The sequence below is a fragment of the Erpetoichthys calabaricus genome, chromosome 18 (assembly GCF_900747795.2).
Source record: "Erpetoichthys calabaricus chromosome 18, fErpCal1.3, whole genome shotgun sequence".
In the NCBI taxonomy this organism is placed as follows: Eukaryota; Metazoa; Chordata; class Cladistia; order Polypteriformes; family Polypteridae; genus Erpetoichthys; species Erpetoichthys calabaricus.
The window spans coordinates 14,073,927-14,100,653 of record NC_041411.2 but is presented as its reverse complement, the minus strand read 5'-3'; the positions used below and the strand labels follow the sequence as shown (position 1 = coordinate 14,100,653).

Genomic DNA, 26,727 nt, shown 5'->3' with positions numbered 1-26,727 from the left:
TATAAAGCTATATTGGTCTTATTACAGAAGTAGGCACTCACTTTCTGGAAAGAATATCAGTAGTGCAATTAGATCCGCTGTGGCAACCCCTAACGGGAACAGCCGAAAGAAGAAGAAGAATCTTCATAAATTCTTTAGGTTGACTGAAGAAATACCACAAGAACTGAATGGCGATAGAAACTCTACAAGTCTCTCATACCTAAAAACTTGGTCCCCAGTAGATGTATAAAATCAGAAACTCCTCCAAACTAATGGGTGAAGGGTTGCAAGAACGTCAAGGTTCATTAATGGCACAAGTAAACATTACTGGACTCTTTTCTCTCCAGTATCTTTATTATCTTTTACCTTATCTATGCTGAATTGTTTCCACCTATCATCACATTACTTCCTCCTGGAGCAGCAATACCAACAATATAGGCTATCAAAGTCACTTCACATTAGTCAAGTAGAACTTGTTCACTCTGTAAAAGAGCTGGGAGACATGATTAGCAACAATGCTAACCCACATTATGGTGACAATATAATTTTTCATAAATTGTACAAAACAGCCCCCGACATCAGTCAACTCATTCACACTTACTGTATATGAATATATTGTAAATAACCTGAGCAAATTAATATGGCTTAAGGTATAAACATCTACACAAAACACTTGGAGCATCTGAATACAAATTTTGCATTTTCCTACATATCCTCTTTAATAAAACCCCTGTGTGCGTCCAGTGTCCATGTGTGTGTGTCTTCTGGTGAAGTGCGTATGCGCGGGGCACAGTGCGCTGCTTCAAAGGCCGCCTGACGCGTCACACAAGACAGAGAGGGCAGGACCTATAAAATATCGCGTGGCAGATCCAATTGGATTTCGGTAAATGAGGTAAGACCTAAAACAGAAAACACGAAATATCCAATCGGGTACTGAGACACGGAGACCAGCTTCCCCATTGTTATGCAAGTGTTCACTCTGAGGATGTCAGATTTGCGATTAAGAAAGCTTGGCCCGGTAAAGTGTAAAGTAAAAGTAGATTTATTTTCGCGCACATTACATCAGTTGCTGGGGAGAACCTGCTGATTGCCCACTGTTGTGACAGAAAATTAAACGCATATTACGGACAACAAAGCCAGTATTACTGTCAGAGAAAATTACAGGCATTTTACGGAAAAAATTTAATGAGGTAAAAGGTCCCTTGCCATTTAATATAGACTGTTCCTACTAATGTTTATGGACTACTGTTCTAGCGCCCGTTATTGTAACGGGCTTAATGTCTAGTATAAAATAAGTAAATTGGTTCCTTTTTGTTAGGATTTACTTAATTTCATCATGAGGAGACATGGTTAAACAGGTATATTTTGGTTGGAGGTTCTGCAACCATTTGCCACACTAGCAGCAAAGCATGGGTCTGTATATATTTTTAATCCAATATAGAAAAAGAAAACCTAACTTGCATGATATCATGATTACATCAAGAGCAAGGCACTTTAAATGAAATCACTCTCCAGTATTCAGTGAGTTGATACCATCTTCCTCTGCTCTAGAAAAACAGATGTGCAATAGGGTTTTACTCTCAGAAAGAGTGGTGAATTGCAAGCCAGCACATTTCTAGGTGGCAGAAAGGGAAAAATTAAAAATAAATATCCATGGATCGATGGCAAGAGACATACCAATATGCCATAGGGCTGGCAAGTGGCATCACCTGTCCTGATAGAGATTTCAGTTCCCAATGAAACACCTGTGATATGGCTAACAATTCATGATTAACTAAGCACATCTGTGTCCAAACTAGTTCCTCCTACTCAAGAAAATTTCCCTTTAAGGGGAGCAGGGTTGTGGTTGATCATTTAGACACAAGGTCTGGCAATTGTACTGCACACCTGCATGGTAAGGGACAGTGGGGATTTTCACATGCTAAGGAAAGAAATGTGTGCAGATTCTATTACTAAACAACAGTTAATTTATGCATGGCGGACGCGGCGGACTCACCAAAGCGCATGCGCACTGCGGCGCGGCACCCCAGAGTCAAACGCAGCGGCTTCCCAGAGTCAGTAGGTGGCGCCCAAACAACACAACCTGTAAACTACACTTGCTCTACTCCACTGTGCCAGGAGGCTCCCACAAGGCGCTTCACACACACCAGAAGCAAAGACATCATGGCTCCACAATGAAAGAGCTCAACTAACGGAAATACAAAACGAGCCCGTATGGATAAACACAATGAATGATCGCGCCCACAACGCACTTTTGACACAGCACAGACAAAGGAGGCACGTATCCAAATGGAGGGAGCTCAACGATTAGTAATACAAACACAAGCCCGTATGGCTACGACCTGTAAACGAGCCCGTATGGATAAAAACAATGAACGAAGGCGCCCACACAAAGAAACCGCTTTAGTTCAAATAGGGTTATTGAATTAAATGGAAACTTTACCATGCCTACGACCTGTCAACTAAACCTGAGGTAAAGCGTGCATGCCAGGTTGTACAGCCACCCGGACGCGACCGCCCACACCACCGCATATACGACGACACAGCCATAAAAAAACAAAAACGAGACTGCATGAAGAAACACAATAACAGAAGCGCGTTGAAATGAACTGTCCCAGGACGCACCCACCCTCCATGATATTTCATCACGCAACGGCTTCCCACCGAGGCGCATACGTACTGCACCGTGGCGCACGCCAAAGAGTCAAACGCAGCAGCTTCCCAGAGTCAGTAGGTGGCGCCCACACAACACAACCTGTACACTACACTTGCTCTAACCCACTGTGCCAGTAATATAGATCACATGAGGGTCACAGACTCAAACCCAGCGGCTTCCCAGACTCAGTGGCTGGCACACAAACACCACAACCTGTAAACTAAACTTGCTGTGCTCCACTCTGCCAGCAGTTGATGTCAGCAAAGGCAACGGAATCACATCTCCACAAAACGAAACCGCCTTAGTACAGATATGCTTATTTAATTAAATGACATTTCCGCAGACGCACCCACCCTCCATGATATGTCATCCATCCAAATATCGGACGGAACAGAAACTGATTGCCATTCTTGGATTTACGATTCTCTAGAGAATCGCGGGCTTACTTGTATCTCAAGAAGACAGAAAATATTACATCAAGAGCTGTTAAAATAGTAGACGGATTCCCTATTAGGGTATGATTTGAACCAACTTATTTTTCGGTCACCTCCAAAACTAACTTTAATTAAGGTTTTTCCATTGACCAAGCACTACGGGTTTTCTTTATGGATGGCATATGTTTCTCAGGGAAGGAAATAAGGTTTGTGTATTAACTGGATCAATAAAACCTCAACCACAGATGTGAATTTAAGCACCACAGTGTCTGCAATTAATTTTTGGAAACTGCTAAAAAGCTCTTATGATTACTGATTTAAAAACAGTCCACTGATTTAAATAACATCTCTAAGGAACCTCAGTAGTTGCATTTAGTCATTATATGCCAGCTATTGTGATTCAGAAAGGGAAAAAAAAAAAAAAAAAGTCACAGAAACATCAAGCTGCTGCCAACAAAGATAAAGCCTTTTTATGAAGCACAACAGACAACAGGTACTGTAATTAAATTGTGTATAGATTTAAAAAAAAAAAAACACCCACACAATCTGAAAACAAACAATATGAGAATGGTACCATGATACAGTGTTAAAGACCAAATATCAAAAGTAGCCAATTTCCCTACAGCTGCTGTATAGACGGGACAAACTTCAGTCCAGCGTGGGCACTCCACTGCTTCTCCCTCTCTGGTTTGGCCAAACACTGTGGTTTGCAGGCAGTAGAGTATAAATCAGTATATCAGCTCTGCAAGGGTAGAGTGCACCAGCAAATCACTATCCTTTTTTTCTGCTCCTTGCTGTATTCTATTTGAGTTGAACTGTGGGCACGTAAAGCAAAGTTAACAGATTAAAAAGTGATATTTTTACTACATCAGTGGAAACCTCCATGAGCCGATGCTTCTGGTGAATAGTTGCCGCTCATTTGAAACGCAATTTAGCTTTGTATAAAACTACTTGATGTCTCTTGCTTTGTATTTACCATCAGCATTCATCCTACAGCATTCTCACATGTCTCAACCGGTCTTGGCTGACGCTTCCTCTCTCAATTGTGTTCCCATAAAACTTGCTTTTCAGACTCATTTTCAGATGCATTGCTTGCCTTTGTCTAAACTGTGACTACCAGTCATGGTAGTACCCGCTGTGAAAACAATTTACAAGTTTATTTTTATTTATTTATTGATTTGACTGATTCATTCATTGCTTGGCGGTATTATCTGTCCTGCAAGTATGTATCCTTGTTTTTTTTTATGTTTCTGCTGCATCTGAATATCACCATGGTATTAACAAACTTTACCTAATCTAATTTCAGTGTTGAAAAGTTGACAGCAGTCTTCCTATACTTTTCCTCATTATCCTTATGTGTGTCACCATGCCCTGCCTGGCACTTCCTGTCTCAATTGCATTTGGTTAGTTTCTCTGTGGTTGCTCAGTCAATCAAATTGTCCAATCTCTCATTAATAACGTAAACCAGTCTGCTTACTTCCACCTACGTAATATTAATCGCATCCGCCCCTCCCTCACTCCCCATACCACTGCCATTCTTGTTACTTCTCGTCTCAACTATTGCAATTCACTCCCCTTTGGTCTCTCTAATAAATCTCTCCAAAATCTTCAGCTAGTCCAGAATTCTGCAGCACGCATCATTACTCGAACCACATCTATTCACCATGTCTGTCCGGTCTTGCAGCAGCTTCTTAAGCTCCCGATTAAGTCTCAAATTGATTTTAAAATTTTGCTATTAACATTTAAGGCCATTCATAACCTCGCCCCTCCATATCTGTCCAACCTTCTCCATGTTGCCATTTCCTCCCGTAACCTTAGATCCTCTTCCTCCATCCATCTGACCGTCCCTCTCGTCCGTCTAACCACCATGGGGAGCAGACCATTCAGCCATTCTGCTCCCAACCTCTGGAATTCATTACCTACCGAGCTTAGAAATACCAAATCATTTTCATCCTTCAAATGTAAACTTAAAACGCATCTGTTTAAAAGTGCTTTTTCTTTAGGATTACAGTGGCTTTGTTTGGTTTTATTTTTTATATTTTCTGATGTTTTAAGTTGTTTATAATGTGTCTTTTATTTATTTATTTATTGTCTGTTTGGTGTCCTTGAGTTCTCAGAAAGGTGCCTTATGTATTATTATTATTATTATAACATATTCCAAAAAGCCAAGGTCCACAAAGAACTTTTAAAACTCAAAATGGATCTCATCATTGAAAGGTATCAATCAAGACAGGGTTGCAAAAAAAGTATCCAAAGCATTAAACATCACATGGATTATGGTGAAGACAGTCATCAAAATGTGAAGAAAATATGGCTCAGCAATGACTCTACAAAGACCATGACATCCCTTCAAAACTTATGAGAAGACAAGGAAAAAAATGGTCAGGGAGGCCACGAAGAAGCCCACAGCAACATTAAAGGAGCTGCAGGATTTCTTGGCAAGTACTGGTTGTTCCCTACATGTGACAACAATCAGTCATATTCTTTATATGAAGCTAGCAAGACAACACCCTTTTCTCACAAAGAAAAATATCCAAACCCGGCTAAACTTGCAAAAAGGTATACCCAGTCTCCCACAGCCATGTAGAAAATGTATGTTTTTAATTACATAAAACCTGCCATTTTATCAGGGGTGTGTAGACTTTTTATATCCACTGCATATCTACAACTTGTACAATTATCTTGGAAATACAGTTTACGTTTTTAATAAAGACTTTTTCTTTCACATATTACACTTTACTATAAGACCTACAATCTGTTTTATTTATCAAATAACAATATAGAATAGGCACATGCAGTCATGAGCAGCACGGTGGCACGGTGGGTAGCATTGCTGCCTCGCAGTAAGGAGACCTGGGTTCACTTCCCAGGTCCACCCTGCGTGGAGTTTGTATGTCCTCCCCGTGTCTGCGTGAGTTTCCTCCCACAGTCCAAAGACATGCAGGTTAGGTGCATTGGCAATCCTAAATTGTCCCTGGTGTGTGCCCTGTGGTGGGCTGGCACCCTGCCCGGGGTTTGTTCCTGCCTTGCGCCCTGTGTTGGCTGGGATTGGCTCCAGCAAACCCCTGTGACCCTGAGTTAGGATATAGTAGGTTGGACACTAACTGACTGACTGACTAACATGCAGTCATTAACTATTGATACAGTGTAGCACAAGATCTGGATTCACAGTTAATGAATGAGATTACTTTAAGTTACATTACTTACGTATCACAGTATTGGAGAGTCAACATGCATATAAGAATTTCATTGCAGAGTTAAAGATAACTTTTATACACTCATAAGGTTTATGTGACAAAAAGAAGATCAAGATAGAGACCTATGCAGAACCCAACTACTAAAGTCTTAAAAGCAAAGATTCTTCTATGAACTCTTAGTTAAATGATATGCACACATGAAATTAGAGTACTGATTTTTGAAGACTGTATCTAGGTTTTTCACTTAAAATATTTTATTTAAAATGTGAAAAAGGTATGACTTGATTTGTATTGATTCAGTCTGAACATCAGCAAAAGCTGAACTTTCAAAAGAAGCTGCTTAATCCAATTCAGGGTCATGGTGGTAGATGCGGAAGCAATTGAGTGTCAGAATCTTTTCTGACAGCATTCATTGCAAGGCAGGAGCCAGCACTGACTGGGGCACCATCTATTGATGAGCCCATCCACACATCAACCTAACTTCCATGTGTTTGAGGATGTGGAAGGAAAACTAGAAGTTGTGGAAAACAGAAGCGGAGTTTGGGGAGGTGGGAATTGTGGAGACAACCCACACATGATACACACACACACACACACACCAACAGGTAGAATGTGCAAGCTCAAGAATGGCATACAACAAGCTATTGGATTTTAACCAAGGATGCTGAACCTGTAAGGAACCAGCACAGACCACACTGAGCACCATGCCACACTATATACAGGTGTCATTTTGAAATGATTTTTGTAGTTAAAGTGAAAAATAAATAAGAACAAACCCAGTAAAAATACAAAATTTAAAGGTTAAAACATATATTACACAAACATTTCAATAATCAGCTGCTTTCAGATACAGAAATACCTTTCAAAACCATTACAGACAATTTGTTAAATAAAAGGATTATAGCATTACAACTCCTTAAGTCTGAAACAGAATTCTAGTGCTTAATTGCTTATTCACACTGTACTGTTACTGTCTGAAAGTCATATGCATCCAGGCTGCCAAGAACTAGGTAGGGGTGGGAAAAATCAATAACACCATTTTTACCTGATTAAGGGCAGATCCCGCTTTAATACTCATGCCTTAAGCAATACATTTCAGACAAGACAAGTCACCATATCATTACCTTCAATCACTTTAGGTTCAAGTAAATGTATATTGCCAAGCTAAATGTCCTCCTATGGTACACAGAAGAAACAATTGCTTCTTGAATTTCCTTCACTCGAGCCGATAGCTCTTGGGTACCAAAAGGAAATGGTTATTATAATATTTGATGGCAGTTTAAACACTGGGGGTGACTAACTGAAAGAGTCTTTTCAATTTTATATTCATTAAGCTTTTTTTTTATATTATATTATATAAAGTTGTTTCGCTTTGATAAGCTTCCTATACCGCTGACAGTGACAGTGTTTCAGGTTAGAGATTCAAAGTGGTATTCATCAGAAATATTTATAAATATTCTAACAACAATGTCTTCAATTTCTGATTTTGCAGAATTAATGATTAGCAGCACTTGTCAGTCTTTTTACATGTTGACTATACATTTATTAAGACTTTCCAGAGTTATAGGAGTTTTTTTAAAAACTACTTATTGTAAAACAGATTTTCTGTGTTAGTAATATTATGTATGTCAATCTAGCACAAAGACTACTTGCTTGCAAAAATTCAGGTAACTGAATATTGTCACTAGTTTGTGTTGTGAAATAAATAAATAAATAAATAAATAAAAATGTTTTCTTTGGCCAGGAGGGGGAGAGAATTGTTCCAAAAAGCAAAGAATTTAGTACTTACCACGCCTGCGATTTCCTTCGTGGCATGCTCTGTCGCAGCCATTTGGAATGTGGGCTTAGGTGGTAAATCAGCTGTCTGCATATCTTATCAGAGGACCGCAGTGGGTCAATCTCCTGCAACAAAGAAAAAATAAAACTATGATGATGATAACCACATACAAAAAAAACAACAAACACAAATAACAAACGTGTCTGGTTTGAAACATAATATGCCAGAGAATGATGTTTTGGATATAGTGCTTATAGTCACTTTTATAGCACTTTTATTCCATAATACAACAGCCTCAGGAGGAATTCTATGGTAAAAATAAATACCTTAAATTGACAAATGAACCAATTACTAGACCATTTGTGAGTAATAGAAAGAGTATGTCACACAGACCCTCTCTCTTGCGATGCTCATCTCTTGTTAATCTACACCTTTTTGTTCAGCTTTTTTTTTTCCCCCCCAAAGCACACATCAGGTGTTACCCGGATAAACTTCTCAAACTTAAAATCAGACTAGATTTCATGTAAATACCTGGGTTAAAGGAAAACATTGTACTTAAACACTTAATAATGAAGAACCTGTATTATATATCTGTTCATCCATTTTCCAAATCAGCTTTAAACATTAAAATCTGAAATACAAGAATGAACTATTTAGTCCATCAGTGTCACTGCTTCTCTCTTTGCAAATATATATGTATACCCTTTTATTAGAAATCCTTAACTTTATTTTTCAGGGTCAAACTACCCTGTAAATTGTACCTCACTATTATGGATATCTACAGTAGATTAAAATTAGTGTGCAAAAGCAAATGTTAAAATCAAAACACAGATGAAAAGAATTTGTCATTAAAAAAATTTTGCAAAAAAACAATAAAAAACACTTAAGACTTATGTCCCTATCAATTGTTTCTCTGCTGGGAAAGAAGAGACAAAGATTATCGAGTTACCTTTGCAGACAAACGAAGAAGCATGATCCATGAAAACTAGGAGTTTTATTTTATAACTCAGCAATGCGTAGCAGAAAACATCATACATCTTACAACAAGACAGATCACACTGGTCTTTTTCTATTTAGAAAGACAGTTATCTTTCTCATTGGGGAGCTGCAAATGATATAAATATGCAAATGCCTCTCTCTTATGAGTTCAGTGTCTTCATAACCAAAGCGCAGGAGGCCCCAAGATTACATTTTCATGAGACACCCACTCCTAGCTTTGTGTAGGCGTATGTGTATTGCCTGTTTGCATAACGATCTTATTTGTAAAGGATCAATTCATTATGAGGGATAAAGCTAAATTACAAATGCACAAAAAAAGCTTTCAAACAGACATTGTTGTTTTATTATCTGGAATATTTTCTCATTATGTATCTGGCTTTGTTCTGTGAAGAAAAAAAAAAACACATTGGCAAAGCTTAAAGTCACAGTCCAAGAGGTTAATCCTTGTAAAGGTTGAAAATGGTGGAGTAAAATCAAGCATTCTGAACTCTTTACATTAAATATGCTGTCATAGCATTAGAGAGCTCTCAATGAAAACCAAGAACAGCTGTTTACAACTGATGTATTCACAGCCTCACAGTCTTAAAATGTATGATGGAAATGGACTACAAAATGCTTCAGAATCCACATAACAAATGTAATAATTTTAGTGTGCATGGTTCCAGATTCAATAAATGGTTAAAAATGCTAGTATAAAACAGGCATAAAATGTATTATTTGAATCGAGTAAGCATAAAGCATTTAGTTTTCCCATTAAAAATTAACATGAAGAAAATTTAGCAAAGTAGATACAATACAAGCCCAATTATAAGTAATAAAGTCTTTAACGTTGTTAAACACTACACTAAGGGATTGCCAAGCTAGATGCAGGCTCAGAAAGTTGTTTGTTTTGCAGTAATACAATTTAATAATAATTTTTAATAATTTTTTGCATTTATATAGCGCTTTTCTCACTACTCAAAGCGCTCAGCAATTGCAGGTTAAGGGCCTTGCTTAAGGGCCCAACAGAGCAGAGTCCCTATTGGCATTTACGGGATTCAAACCGGCAACCTTCCGATTGCAAGTGCAGATCCCTAGCCTCAGAGCCACCACTCCGCCCTAGTTAATGGTTGACAAAATGCCTAGCTTCACACCAACTGGTTTATTACATAAACAATAATATAATGTTAAAAAGGTACAAGAATTTTTAGTTGGTGCTTATTTTGTTGACATTGTAACTCAGAACCAGGTCCATTCATGGAGCTAATACTCCCTGATGGGTGCAATTACTAAGATCTGTGCTGGGAAATCATGCATTACTGTGCTGTTTTATTTCAAATAAATCACTCCTTTTATTCCCAAAGAGATGCAGAATAAAAACACAAGAGCCTTAAAATATTACACTAATAAGAAAAAAAAGGGACAGTGAATTAAATTAGCTATTACACTAACATTAGCTAAACTGATCCCAGTATTCATGGCATTCACTCACCTTTTTTGGGCACTGAATGTCCCGTGCCAGACCGAGCAGGAGCTCATGAGAGATGGGATCCACCAGGTTTAGGAATGCAGTGTTCTTATAGAGAACATCACTTAGAGAACTGCCTTCTAGACCCAAATCCTGTACATTAAAAATAAAACACAATGTTAAACAAAAGGTCTGGTATTCATTTTACAGGTTATAATTAAAGTTACTCATTTATAGTCATTTAAAAAGAAAAAAAAGGAGTCTACCCACTGAAACATTACCTATTATTCCAAAACAAGTAATGACTTTGCAGCAAAATAATTATCTTCCTACAGATTAATGCTTTGTACATTTAGGAAAAAGCCAAGTCAATGTAGAATTTAGACTGAACTCAAAACACTGTCAATTTTCATTTTTGCCCAAGTAGTACATAAAATGTAATTCCTTCATCATCAAATGTGCATAATGCACAAAAATACCCAACAGCACATTTGGAAACATCCTTACTAAATTAATTATCCTGAAATATTTTTCTGAAGGTATTTTTTTTTTAAATCAGTAGTTAATGTACAATAAAGTGACAGAGAAAAAACGATGGTGTTCTGCTGCAAAAGTCATTTTAAAAGGATGTTCAACTCTATAACAGAGAAATGAATGTTGAAAGAGCAATTAGTTCAATTAGAATTTGCAAAAGACAGCTTAATACAAATGTCTCATTATGAGCATGTCACGGATATACAGCTATATACAGAAAATCGATCTAATTTTTGGTGTGTAATCTAGACTAGAAATACTATTAATCAAGAAGAATAAACAGATTATTTAAAATTATTAATAGGGTTAACCTAGACTCCGGATCAATGCATTGAGACAATGCAAAATGCTTGAAATGGCAAAGCAAAAGTAATCATTTTTTCCCCATCCAAACAATCAACTGTTTGAAAATTTTAATCATGACAATAATTCTGAGCTACATCTGAACACATGCTGGCTACACCAGCTATCTGGTGGCTTTTGTGATTTTCAAATAAAGTAAAATATTTTATGTAAAGGCACTGCAGCTGTTGCAAAAATGTGTAGGAAAATGTATAGTTAAACCTGCCTATTTTGACAACATATGCAGCTTTATACCACATATCACGCTTCAAGAAGAAACAGCAAAAGTTAGGGATGCGACTCCTGACTTGATACACACAGTATATTACTTAGTACTTGATTTTTAGCTGTTCAAGAAATAAATGACATCCATACAAACTCAGGAAGTTAACTCCTACCTACAGTGGTGTGAAAAACTATTTGCCCCCTTCCTGATTTCTTATTCTTTTGCATGTTTGTCACACAAAATGTTTCTGATCATCAAACACATTTAACCATTAGTCAAATATAACACAAGTAAACACAAAATGCAGTTTGTAAATGGTGGTTTTTATTATTTAGGGAGAAAAAAAAATCCAAACCTACATGGCCCTGTGTGAAAAAGTAATTGCCCCCTGAACCTAATAACTGGTTGGGCCACCCTTAGCAGCAATAACTGCAATCAAGCGTTTGCGATAACTTGCAATGAGTCTTTTACAGCGCTCTGGAGGAATTTTGGCCCACTCATCTTTGCAAAATTGTTGTAATTCAGCTTTATTTGAGGGTTTTCTAGCATGAACTGCCTTTTTAAGGTCATGCCATAGCATCTCAATTGGATTCAGGTCAGGACTTTGACTAGGCCACTCCAAAGTCTTCATTTTGTTTTTCTTCAGCCATTCAGAGGTGGATTTGCTGGTGTGTTTTGGGTCATTGTCCTGTTGCAGCACCCAAGATCGCTTCAGCTTGAGTTGACGAACAGATGGCCGGACATTCTCCTTCAGGATTTTTTGGTAGACAGTAGAATTCATGGTTCCATCTATCACAGCAAGCCTTCCAGGTCCTGAAGCAGCAAAACAACCCCAGACCATCACACTACCACCAGCATATTTTACTGTTGGTATGATGTTCTTTTTCTGAAATGCTGTGTTCCTTTTACGCCAGATGTAACGGGACATTTGCCTTCCAAAAAGTTCAACTTTTGTCTCATCAGTCCACAAGGTATTTTCCCAAAAGTCTTGGCAATCATTGAGATGTTTCTTAGCAAAATTGAGACGAGCCCTAATGTTCTTTTTGCTTAACAGTGGTTTGCGTCTTGGACATCTGCCATGCAGGCCGTTTTTGCCTAGTCTCTTTCTTATGGTGGAGTCGTGAACACTGACCTTAATTGAGGCAAGTGAGGCCTGCAGTTCTTTAGACGTTGTCCTGGGGTCTTTTGTGACCTCTCGGATGAGTCGTCTCTGCGCTCTTGGGGTAATTTTGGTCGGCCGGCCACTCCTGGGAAGGTTCACCACTGTTCCATGTTTTTGCCATTTGTGGATAATGGCTCTCACTGTGGTTTGCTGGAGTCCCAAAGCTTTAGAAATGGCTTTATAACCTTTACCAGACTGATAGATCTCAATTACTTCTGTTCTCATTTGTTCCTGAATTTCTTTGGATCTTGGCATGATGTCTAGCTTTTGAGTGCTTTTGGTCTACTTCTCTGTGTCAGGCAGCTCCTGTTTAAGTGATTTCTTGATTGAAACAGGTGTGGCAGTAATCAGGCCTGGGGGTGGCTACGGAAATTGAACTCAGGTGTGATACACCACAGTTAGGTTATTTTTTAACAAGGGGGCAATTACTTTTTCACACAGGGCCATGTAGGTTTGGATTTTTTTTCTCCCTAAATAATAAAAACCATCATTTAAAAACTGCATTTTGTGTTTACTTGTGTTATATTTGACTAATGGTTAAATGTGTTTGATGATCAGAAACATTTTGTGTGACAAACATGCAAAAGAATAAGAAATCAGGAAGGGGGCAAATAGTTTTTCACACCGCTGTACATGAAAATGAAGAAGGAAAAAAGGTTTAACTATATGCATAGTCTTTTTATAACTGATAATACTGGCAACTGCATTCTAGCCAGGCATTATGAATACATCTTCCCGGTTTGTCATCAAATTGTGACCTGGAGAAACTTTTTTTTGGTTCCACACACTAGCATGAAATGACATTTTCAGCTTTGATGGAAATCAAGATGAAGCACAGAAACTCAAACTTCAAGAGACACATTGTTGCTCTGCCTTGAAAACTTCAACTTCATGAATAAGTGAGAGTGGCAAATATTAAATTCTCTTTCATATCTGTAAGTAAATGTTTTCAATGCCTTATTGAAATTATGAAACTAAAAAACCACAGGATCACAATTCACCACCTGTCCACCTCATTCAGTAAAGTGTACTTCAAGCAGGACAACACATACTGTATGAAAGGAACCAGGAGCCCAAACAGGTTGGCAACTTCAGTCTTTGAGGAAATATAAGCAGCATCAATAATAGCTTAGCATCTTCACTCAGTCATCTTTTCTGATTAGAGGGTTTGGTTGCTTGGTGTTAAAATGAACCAAAAAAGAAACTGGTATAGGAGGGAGGGCCATGCGTGAATTAGAAGCAGAGGACTGACAAACCTTATTTAAAATAACATACTGTATATTGAGTCGTACTGTACACATATTCCATTTGCATGAATGCATTACACCTCCACCATCAAAGTGGAAATGCCCCATTTTTACATTGTTCATAATACAATAGATGCTGGAGAGCTCATAGTACCAAATACAATAAGGGCCAGATGAAATCTTGAGACTACGGAGACCTGATACCATGCCAAGGTGGCATTACCAGACAGTGTTTAGTGGTAGACCCGAGTGGGTGAGAAGGAGAATAGCACCTCACCAGTGTCATCATATACTGACTACTCAGTATGCAAGCAATGAAAACAGGATCTTTAAAGTGCTGACACAAAGAGAAAGTAACCACAGTTAAAGTTAGGGAGTAAATAGTGGCAATTCATAGCTCAGTACAAAAACAAACAACACCGTAATGAGTGCAAGGACCTTACCAAAAACAAGAATTCATAGTGATACTACAAAATAGGACTATTCAGACTTTAAATTCAAATTTGTTATACTGCAAAGACTAACGTCTGCTTGCAATATGTATTAAAAAATACATAAATACATCAAGAAAAACCAAAGTAAAAGAATATGATGTTGAAATTGGAACAAACATAAACCAGATAATTACAAATTATAAAATTATTCCACAACAGTCAATGCACAGTGAGAAAGAATTTGAACATATTACATTCAATTGGGACTAATCAAAAAACAATTTTCAGAATAAATCTGTGGTGTAGATAAAACAACAAGGAAAAAAAAAAAAAAGAGCAGATAGACATTACACATTTGCACTGCAGTTGAGGCAGGTGATACTATCAACACCAGTAATGTCGCCAACAATATCGCACACAGAACAGACTATAGCACTAGAAGCATTTTTTATTCCTTTGTCCGTTGCTAAAAAGGCTTTTCACACAATCTGCCATCACACTATGCAAAACAGAGGGGTAATATCAGGAAACTCCACAAAACAATATTTCTAAACATTACACCCAACTCCAGTATTCACTTTATGAATTAAAATACGCAGTTGACAGTCCATATCATAAAAGTGTCAACTACAACGATCTCCAATGTTTCAGAAGGCCTTCTGAATTTCAAAATTTGACAAGGTTACTCTGAAATCAACAACCTCTGTTGTTTCCCCACAAATACTAAGCAGTTTTGGTTTTTCAATTTCTCTCAATTTCAATTTCTCCACGATTTTTGTCATCATTTCTTCGTTTTGCTTTTAAGTTTTTAGTTACAGTCCAGCCATATTTATCTATCATGTCAATTAAGACACGATCACGGTGTTAGTGGCAAAGATTTTTCTTTCTCTTTCTACTCAAAATAACCATAACTGCATCCATGCCCTTTTTTAAATAACTTATCAAGATCGTCACATTTCTTTTCCTTTTTTTCATATGGAAAGATTTCTTAAAGAGGAGGCTCCCAATTTTTGCAGTTGGTAAGTTAAGCATCTGTATAATTATCAGCACATGCATCATGTTTTCACCTTACATTTTTAAATAAATGGTGTTTGTTTTCTGCTTTATTTAATCTACACATGAATTGGTAGCCTGATGAAGGCTTTTATTCTCAAAACATGTTTGCCATTCCAAGTGAATGCACTTCTTAACTATTTTCTATACTCACTCCATATTGATTTTTGGAATGTCTTTATGATTCGTAATTTACTGGTTTACCATTTATTCCAGTTTCACATCAACATTTCTTTTTTTAAATTCTCAGCAAAGCATTTAAATGCTACTGTTTGAATGTTATTTATTTGATTCAGTTTCTTTGACTGTATTACTCTCTTTATTGTGCTCCATTTTTGAAACATACATTTAGGCTTTTCTTCTTAAATATGCACTTGAAGATGAGGATTGCTATCATTCAGTTTGTATCTGTTTTGTCTAATTTAACTACAATAATTTGTGTGTTTTTTCCCCTCATTTGGATTATACTGTGTTTTCATATTATTCATACTACACGTTAGTCTTTTCTTTTCATTAAACACTTCTACCATTCTGAGGTTTCTTGCGTTTATGATTTATACATTCACATTTTACCTGCTTTATTTTGACACTCATTTCGGTAATCCTGCTTATTGTTTGCTACATATTTTTATAATAAGGTAGTTGCGAGTATTTTGACAGGCACATTGTCCAGCTCAGGATTCAACTGTGCAGGGTACATATTCACTCTTATTCCTACTGGGCCTATTTGAAGTCTACAGTGAACCAGACACACACCTTTACAACAAAAGCTGATGAACAACACTTGGAACAGAAAACGAGGAAAATTGTTTAATAGAGTCACAACAAGAACAGACCCTGTTCTAGGATTCAAACTCGAGGACTCTATGGCTTATTGTACCCAGAGATACCAAATACAAAAAGAAAGACATGGGCCACAACATGTTGTTTTTGTTAACTTAGTTCTATGTCTAGTGTGACAGATTGAATGGTTCAGGATCATAAGTAGGACATTAAAGGGTCAGCAACTAAATCGATTACAGAATCCACAATAAACATGCTGAACACACTCAGAACTTAATAAATGCCTAAATATGAACATGGCAGTGTTGCAGTTAAGGCTCAGGGAACCAGTGTCCTGCGTTTAAACACCACACACCTAGATAGTTTGTATGGAATTTAAATATTCTCCTCATGTCTATGCAAGATTTTCTTTGTGCTCGATTTCTCCACCTGTTAAGCTGACTGGCGATTATAAATTGGCTCAGTGTTATTTTCTGCCTCTTAAATTCTACTCCAGGGAAAGGCTTTAAGCACATATGAAAAGACCATGTTAAAAGGGAAACAAAATAGCTCCAAGAAGTAAAGGAAATTTCTTTTTATTTATAGATGTAAAGGAAAGAAAAACAATATGTCTAAACATTACTGTATGAAAGTCAAATACATGACTCTGAAAACTGTTAACTTGTCTTTTTAGCTTCACGCAGTTGAAGACTAAAATATAAAATGCTTTCACAGAAATCTTTCATTACCTTAGTATGTGTATCTTAGGTCATCAGTTTTTGAATCTTTTAAATAAATAAAACCACCTTATGAACTATTGTAATTATTATAGCTATAAATCTGAATACAGCAAAGTAACAGATTACATGTCTAAAGTGCACCCTTCTCACATTCAAGGAAGGCAAAAAAAAAGGGACACTGGACATTAAAAAGATTTCTTAAAAACTAAGTGCCCTTTTATACATTGCTCAAAAATTAACATTTAAATCACATATCAGACCACTATTAACAAAATATTCATTTGTAAAATAGTTACTGAGTAATACTGTACTTTAAATTCGTTGATAACAAAATGTTGCAACAGTGAACAATGGAGACCAAAAATCGCCAACCCATTGAGGGCTGGATTCAACATCACACCGAAAATCAAAGTCAAAAATTGAAATCACAGCCTGATTGACACTTTATTTCATCACAGCAACTCATAGTGTAACTCAGTTGTGTGCAAGTCTCTCACATGCCTGTATGCACTTGCGACTATGTCTGGGCATGCTCCTGATGAGACGGTGGATGGTGTCCTGGGGGATCTCCTCCCAGACCTAGAGCAGGACATCAGTAAGACCCTGGACAGTCTGTGGCACTGCTTGACGGTGTTGGATTCATTGATGTAGATTTTAACGTTCCCTCGCCTGGATTAAGGTCGGGAGAACATGCAGGCCAGTAAATAACATCAATGCCTTCGAAATGCAGGACTTGCCTATACCCTCCGGCCACATGAAGCTGGGCATTGTCCTTCACCAGGAGGAACCCAGGGACCACCGCATGGTAAGGTCTGACCATAGCTCTGAGGATTTCATCCTGGTACCGAAGAACAGTCAGGGTACCGTTGCCTAGCAAATGGAGGTCTCCAAGGATAAGCCTCCCCACACCATCAATGACCCACTGCCAAACCTGTCATGCTGGATAATGTTGCAGGCTGCATAACCTTCACCACAACATTTTCAGACTCTTTTGCATCCGTCACATGTGCTCACTGTGAATGCGCTCTCATCTGTGAAGTGAAAGGGGCGCCAATGACGAATCTGCCAAATGTGGTATTCTCTGGTGGACGCCAATCGAGCTGCATGGCTGTAAGCACAGTTCTCACAGAATCTGTTTCTGACAGTTTGGTCAGTAGCCAGCTAAAGGTAATTTTTTAGGGCTCTGGCAGTGCTCCTCCTCACACAAAGGAGCAGATACTAGTCCTGCTGCTCGGTTGATGCCCTTCTACAGCCTTGTCCGTTTTTCTTCATATAAGGGCCCATCTCCTGGGATTTCCTCCATGCTCTTGAGACTGTGCTGGGAGGCACAGCAAACCTTCTGATGGCACATATGGATGTGCCATCCTAGAGGAGCTGGACTACCTGTACAACTTGAATTGGCTACAGGTACCGCCTCATGCTACCAGTAGTGACGAGGACAGTAGCAGAACATAAAACTAGACGTAAATCAGTCAGGAGAGTGAGGCCAATTGTGGCCACTATCTGCAAAATCATTCTCTTTTTAGAAGTTCTTACTTTTGCCTCTCCAGTACACCTGTTGTCACTTTTATTTGCACCAAAGCAGGTGAAGTTGATTCACAATCACTTATGCTTCCTAACTGGACAGACTAATATCTCCAAAGCTACAATGACTTGATGTTAGACTGCAATGATTAAGTGTTCCCTTATTTGTGGAGTAATTTTTATGTGCACCAATGTCTTTTTATTTATACACAAAATGCACGGAGTCTATATATGAAGAGATACATCAGAAATGTGTTGTATCATTGGGCTATTAACTAAAATTGACTCCTAAAACTTCAAACCCACAAGATGAATATATATCACACACACAGAATAATAGCATACAGCATAAACATAATTAATACAATTTAATTTGTTAAAATACCATGTTACACAGAGTTTCTAATTAGTAAAATAAAAATACATTCTCAGGTTCACGTAATCTAGTTCAGGGTTACAGTAGGTACACAGCATAACACAGCAACACCAACTAAAGGGCAGGTAAAAACCCTGGTGAGAACAGAGGCATTTTACACATGGATTTTGATTCCAGCCAAAGAAATAAAAGTAATTTACAATAATCTTGATCTGAAAAAAAAAAAATACTATTAACAGTTATCCGACCAAGATTCTTCCCCAGCTAAATCAATCTTTATGAACAATATGCCCAAGAACTACAAAACATGCATAAAAGAATGCTGGTTTACTCCTTACTTCTAGGAGTACAGCTCTGTATTGTATAGTTCATTAGAATATGGCTTGCTGCGTAAAATCATAACATTAAATAAAGTACATTCTCGAACCTGCTTTATCCAATTCAAGGTCACAGAGGCCTGCAGCCTACCTCAGCACCACAAAGTGCTAAGCTTTAAATAGCCCCTGACTAGGCTCCAATGCCTGTCAAGACACTCGATAAAATTGCTAACACTTACTGTCTGCAGGTATATTGGTGAGATTTACGAAGACTAAAATGAAAAGTATGTTCTCTGTTCTAAAAGGAATTAAGTACTCTATTGTGTAGTATGCGAGTGTGAAGGAACGTTTCTCTCCGGTATATTCCACCACTTTATTTTAAAATGACATCCTGCCAGCACCAGTAGTACAGAAGCGCATGGTACCTATAAAGCTAATCTTCACGCCACGAGTACATGAATACAGGCACGCACACACGCAGATATCTTGTACAAGCTGTGAAATACCGTCACATTGTCCCTTGTCACGCATTTCCGAGATTGATGTATTTCTGCACATACAGAAGCATGCGACGATACAGAACGAATGGACTGTGTTAAGTGGCATGTTAACAAAACAGGTAGGTCAGTGTTGCTGCCCACCCCCTCCCTGGAACTAGTAACCTAATTTCTGCCGAGCGCATGCCTCCTTGACTCCCGCACCAAAACAAAGACAGCCAGACAAGGGCCAGACAGCTACAATCACGGGCTCTACACCGTAAAAGCACAAAAAGCGCTACTAAGTGACAGCAGGGGCGGGGACGCGAAAGACATCATTCAACACTTGCACCCGTTATATCACATTACACATAGTGTACATGCACATGAACAAATTAGCTGTGCAATGCAGTAATATAATACAGTACTTCTGATGCAAATACATGTTCATATGCATTAGTAATTGTAAAAAAGATATCCTAAATGTCACAACTAACAATGTTAGGCTATAAACCAACTGCATTTGTACAAGCTGCATTTTCAGTTGTTATAACCTTGTGGTTATGCCTCACCTTTCGTAGTAATCTGAGGACGCCGAGCGCCTCCTCTGCCTTGCTCTCTCTTAAAAGCCCCTGGATCTCCCGGATCCATGACACTCGCCTCATATAGGGTGCTGGGCTGCTTTTCTTTAGGATTCCCGGAAGCTTTTCGGAACGCAGGATCAGCGACGTGAAAAAGAAATCACCACCGCCTCTCATACTCGCACCCCGGGGGCTCTGTTGTCGCCGCCGCCTCCGCCTGGAAAATTCTGTCTCGTCTTCCAAGCTACTTCGTCTGCTCAGCCTAGCGCCCATCCTTTAAAATACACACAAAACATATGAATGAGCGTGTTAATGTGAGAGAAAAAAAACTCATAAAAGCATCGGAGACCTGGGACGACACTGAAGCCTAGTATCATGTAGCAGCTTTGACAAAAAGGGTATCGCGACGTCCAGTCGCCTTCAACTCGGTGAAAAAGCAGAACGACTGCAAGAGTGGCTACTGCCCGCAATCTGCACGGCAGCTTCTAACAGGACAACCGCTTCTGTGAAAGCAGAGGACACGACTGGGCTTCACTTGTCCATCTGTGACTGTCGTTACTCGCCTGTTTGACAACACAGAAACCGCTGACACTGGACAGGTCCTCCCCTTTCCTCCAGCTGAGTGTCAGATATACTCCGCACGCCAAGCCGTGGACCAATCAGTCCGACGGTCACGCGCTGCATACGAGTTTGCGGAAGACTTCTCAACCGCTCGCTCCTCCTGGGTGCGCGTGCACAGCGTAAGAGTATGGGAGGAGTTAGTAATTGACCACGCCCTGTCGCCACTGCGCTCTGTTATTTGTACGCACGTGTTCGTCTCCTTGTTTTAAAACACATACCGCCTGCACATGTATGTCTGGCTTTGTGCAGTGGTATCAATGTCACGTCTATTCGCTTATTACAGGACTATTCCTAAAGCAGGACTTAACATAATTTTTTACACCATATTACTCCTAAACCTTTTGACTTATTTTTCTGATGTACACACACTGTATTTGCCTCGTACAAAATCATGCATCCTTTCTAATTCTGACAAGAAGTTTACGGTGAGCTGGAGTCTATCTTAACAATACTACTGTAGTCACAACGCAAGAGCCGCAGTGACCAGTCCATCACTGGGTACAAACACAGCCACGCTCACTCATACCCAGACAACTCGGAATTTACAATAAAGGTAACGTGCATATACAACCAGAAAACATTTGGAGAAAGTGCAAGCGCCACGGGGACCGGTAAACCGACCAATGCAGTGCCTTAAAAATACAATCGGCTGAATTATTTAAAGTAAGACAATTACTTCCATCTATACTGTAATAAATTAAATCAAACTAATTATACTATTTGCAACATATCTTTTAAGCCTGTATTCTTTTTTCTTTTCAAATATTGTGATCTTGTGAGGTGTATAACAATGATGATTTTTATGGTTTCTCACACTGCATAGCACCACGTCAAACTGCTTGGAGCGTTCAAGGTCTTTAGTAAACGGGAGAAAAATGCTAAACTGTGTCTTCTCTTCTTTAACTGGTATATTGGAAATGTTATTTATATTTACCCTCCTAATACTAACTTATGAAAGTATAATTAATAAATATTTTGAAAACGTATCATATATAATTACTAAACAACATCGTGTTCATAAAAGAAATGCACAATTTTGGGAGCAGCCATTGATAATGCAATCAGAAGGAAAATAAGAATCTAATATTAATGCCAAGTTCCTCCATATTGGCATATTGCCATTGCAACCTTAACCAGTAAAGAAATCGGATCAAAGGTGATCCCTTTCATAACTTAATTAGGATTGTTAAGCTTAAGTAGGGCTGCGGAGGTGGAGAAGCTGCACAGGACGGTGGGGCCGAGTGTGAGAGAGCTCCGCTAATATCACCACGAAGTGTTTCTGAAACAGTCTGCTTGGTCCAAGATGCTGTGGGTTTGTGTTACCACAGTGCAAATCTGCAAACTGAGAGGGGTCATGGTGTGGGTCTACAACAAAACATGGGCTAAATATATAAGAAATGCAAACTGGATTTTCTGCAGGTGAAAAAAGAAACTCAGGTATAACAAATATTTGACAAAACAAGCAGGTTAGCTTTTAATTTATTAATTTCGCATTTAATTTATAAATTTTGCATAATTTCAGTCATTTTTGGGATGCCACACTGGTTGGCATTTTTGCCTTGAATCGTAAGGGCTCCAGATATGAACCGCACTGTGTGTTCTGCCTTTGCCTATCCATTTGTGAAGATGCTCACACTTTATCCACCTACATCCTAAAGACATTAGTGTTTGGTTAATCGATGATAGATGTGCGTGCAAGTATGCTCTACAATGCACTGCCACATAGTCCAACATGAGGTTTTTGCTTGAGCCTGATGTTGCCAGCATAGTTTATGTCTGAAACCCTGCTGGATACTACGGGTTTGTAAATGATGAAAGCATAAAAATCACAATTAATGAGTGTATTTGTTTGCTTATATTTGCACCTTAATGCTTTACATGCAAACAGGGTACTACAATGTCAATACATATGCTAATGTAATTCTTTCAGAAAAAAAAAACTTAGACATGTCTATTCTTCATTGTACAAAAAGAGAAGCAGTGGAGCAGTCCATAAAAAACAGTTTGGTATCCACATAATTAGGTTTGCTTGTCTATTATACTTACATTGGCCAAGACTCCACTCGTATATTGCTATGAAAAGCTGGCAACTAAAAGTGTGCCCAGCTTTGGCCAGTTACCAAGACTAAAGGTTCTATAGATAGATAGATAGATAGATAGATAGATAGATAGATAGATAGATAGATAGATAGATAGATAGATAGATAGATAGATAGATAGATAGATAGATAGATAGATAGATAGATAGATAGATACCTGCTCCTCCATGTTAGTTAAGCTGGTTAAGAAAGGGGTAGATGGATCAATGGAATTAAATCATGTTCACATCAGCACCCTTATACCAGTGTTGTTACCTTCATTTAAATTCCACCTAGGCAGAACTCATTTAGGAGAATAATTGAAACTTTGTTGAATTGCTTTATTTTGACTTGTTTAGTTAATTACCAGAAGGAACCACAATTGTGAAATTAATATATTATTTCAATCCCTTTTCATGCAGAATGTGTGAACATGTATTCATTAGCATAACTGACTTCTTTTGAACTCCCAGGAGGATCATGGAGGGCACTGATGTGTTCTAGCATCATAACAGGCATGCAGGCAGACAAAGTATTTACTCAATGAAATAGTAAAAAAATATTTAAAACAGAAAATGAACAGACACATGCATACAGTTATAGATTCTACTTACTTGAACAGTGTTTTGTAAACAAAATCGTAGATAACTAGTCTGAGTACCCAGGTGTATTGTTACTGATGCAATTGATCTTATACATTGATCTTAGGTGGAACAACAACTTATGTTATACTGAGTGTCGATATTATTAAGCGTGTCTCTGCAACTGGAATATTTTTAATTTTTTTTCATTGTTAGATTCGCTCAAGAATACATACGCGCATTATATTGTGCAGTAAATACATTATTTTATGTAACTTGAAATTATTATTGCACTGAATATTTCGAAAAGCATTATATAAACAATTTTTTGCTGCTATTAGGAAGTTATAATGAGGCGTGTTGGTATGTTCGTAGTTCTTCCTTCTAATATTTGCGTGGGTGTAGTTACCGCAATCACGTGCACTGATGATGATAAACTGACCGAGCGATGTGCTGTCAAGCGCGCATGTAAGCTGCAGTTCTTGCTTGTGTTCATTAATGCCATCCACACAACTTCAAGGCATTCCTGCCCCATTAAAAATATTAATTTTACGTCGGTAAGAAGTCGTCGGTTTGAATTCAGCACTCGGGGAGCAACCTGTTCACTCCTCGTGTTTATATATAGACTGTCAGATTAAGGATGTTACACCAAATTGCTTCAAATTATTATTGATCTAGTCAATAAGATTTCCAATACTGGTCATTTGCTCTTGTTAATCTTTATGAACCTCGGAAGTGAGTCTGTGCTAACTCCATCTGTTCATCTTGGGATTTCCTTGGTTTTCTAAAGGGGGCGAAGATAAGAGTTCCCCCCTAGACCAGTAGCCAGATTGACTGCCTTACTGTAAATCTATCTTTGTGTGTTTACTGATATGACGCAATTTACTTTTTGTTTAAGATTTGAATGATTTACGTTAGATTCTGCATTTGATCAAATAACGATTGAATTTACGGATACGGATACGGGAGGCTGTACAGATTCGCAGCCTTGGGACCGAGTCCCAACCAAACCTCGTACTGAAGATGGTACTCGTGGTCTCGTGTATTTTTCCAACAACTCAAAGTACTCCGTTTTTCATCCGAAAGCTAACTGTCAAGATAACTGTTGACCCGAAAAGATAAATGAGCGTGAAGGTGCCATTTATACACATGTGCTAGGACGCTAAAATCCTAAATACGGCGGTGGATGTGTAACACCAGTCGTGTAAACGTGACTAAGGTTAATTTGACAGTGGGTGTACTTGTCTTGTGAATGTAAAAAGTGAGTGCCAGTTACAGGATTCGTTTCTGCAATTGCCTTGCCAAAGCGCGCAAAGCTTAGTGAAACCGAAAAGTTTTATACGTTGAAAACGAGACAAAATGGCAATGTTTCCTATAGTTTCTTGCAGTTTTGTTTTTCATTTTCAGAACTAAGTCATTTTTTAACATTTGAAATAGCCCTCTAATTTAAAAAATATTCACATCATTCATAACAGCAGTTTTCCTTTGGGTTTTTTTATTTTCGCTAATTTGTTTCGTCGGATGCTGCTAGAATATCTCCCCTGTGACAATTTTAGGATTGAACAGATTTTTACAATGATGAATGGATGAATCAGTCATTTTAACGCTACAATGGCAGTTGTTAACGAGGAGAACGCGACAACCCATCGCCCTGGGTTCAAACCTTGTGCCCAATGATTGTCTGTGTGAAGTCTGCACGTATTCCTATTCTTTACGTGGGGTTTTCTCCCTCTATTTTGCTTTTGTCCCCACATTTCAAAGAAATTATGTTAACTGACCATTTAAATTTGTTATTGGAAATTGGACACTTCGATGGCCTGGAACTCCATCCGGGTTATGTTTCTTGCTTGCGATCGGCGACACTGAATTGGATTAACAACGTTACCCTGCGTGTCTCGCTCCTGTTGCTATTAATGACTTTAAAATGTGATGAAATTACGTACACGAGCATACAATGATTGCACTGACATATGCAACAAATAAACAGACGTAAAAAAGTGGAAAAATGTTTACGCCCTAAGCGTATTGCTGAGAGCATTACCGGCTTGGCTCTTTGAAATGTTTTTTTTGGATGACATATGCTGTCGTGTTAATGATTTGAGTCGACCATTTTCTAAAACGTAGCGTTTTTATATGACAGTAGCACATCTGTAAAATGTGTGATCTACTTGCATTTAAATAAGAATATGCTGATACGGCACGCCTAGGCTGTCACTATGTCACAGCTCCGGTATCCGACTCCTGACCAGCTTTGCGGGGACCTGCTTAAATACCTTAAAATGAACTCGCAAAAGTGTAATTATTAAAGCTATTGCAATACATGACATTAAGGGTTAAAGGATTAAACCAGAAGTGAAACATATAATGTTGCAAAACTTACCTGTCTGCTCAAATATTAATAAAGATCGTCATCAGTCGCGTTCTTTGAGCTTAACAGGACGCTGACTGTAAGCTCGCCTTTAGCTTTTTTCTTTGCGTTTCAAATGGGTAACAAGACTCGTCTCCTTGTGTCAGTTCTCAGTTCTGATTCACTTACTGCAGACGGCTGTCATTTGCGCCTTCCTAGTATTTTCTCGAGATTATCTCCTTTTAACTCACCCGACTGTAGTAGACTCCGTTTGACGTTCACGGTCTGTCAAACAACAACACTTGGCGCGGCGCCTGGGCGGACTACTGACATCCGGGTATCGCCGAGAAATCGGGCGGGAGAAAAATATGGCGGCAAAAAGCGCGTCCAGGCGCGCCGGGCTGTGCTCTTCCACTTGGGAGTTTCCAGGCAGCTCGTTTTAACTTCTAGGAACGGTGCCTGAATGTCCTGCTGCTCTCCGTCAGTCGTTGAGCCTTAAAAGGTTCAGTTCTGGAATAATTGAGGTTTGCGAGAGGATGGATTATCACCCAGTGATTAAAAAGGGATGTGGCAAAAAATCTTACTGTATGTCTGCATAACTGTCTCGTTAGGGGCCAAGAAAATACATGAGCAGGCTGGGGTGACCAGATTGTCCAAGCAGTGGCGTAGCTCGAGTTCGCGCCACTCGGGGCGGGGCGGGGCTTCAATTTGCCGCCCTCCAACGTATCTGAATATGTTAACCTATTTAAATAGAAAATTAAAATGACGTACAGAGAAAAAATAAGATGCATTTTGCATAGATTTATTTATACAAAGAAACAGCAATATTTTTTCACA

General features: G+C 38.6%; 1 protein-coding gene across 1 annotated transcript in view; it reads right to left on the bottom strand.

The window, feature by feature from the left end:
* Positions 1-21,056, bottom strand: part of LOC114668720 (leucine-rich repeat-containing protein 75B-like) — a 47,202-nt gene extending 26,146 nt beyond the window's left edge. The window contains exons 1-4 of the mRNA XM_028824621.2: positions 20,827-21,056; positions 20,255-20,537; positions 10,514-10,642; positions 8,056-8,168 (exon numbers count right to left, since the gene is read on the bottom strand). Coding sequence (XP_028680454.1) covers positions 8,056-8,168; positions 10,514-10,642; positions 20,255-20,536 — 524 coding nt within the window. The 5' untranslated portion in view covers position 20,537; positions 20,827-21,056. The remainder of the gene's footprint in view (positions 1-8,055; positions 8,169-10,513; positions 10,643-20,254; positions 20,538-20,826) is intronic.
* Between the last annotated feature and the right edge of the window lie 5,671 nt (positions 21,057-26,727).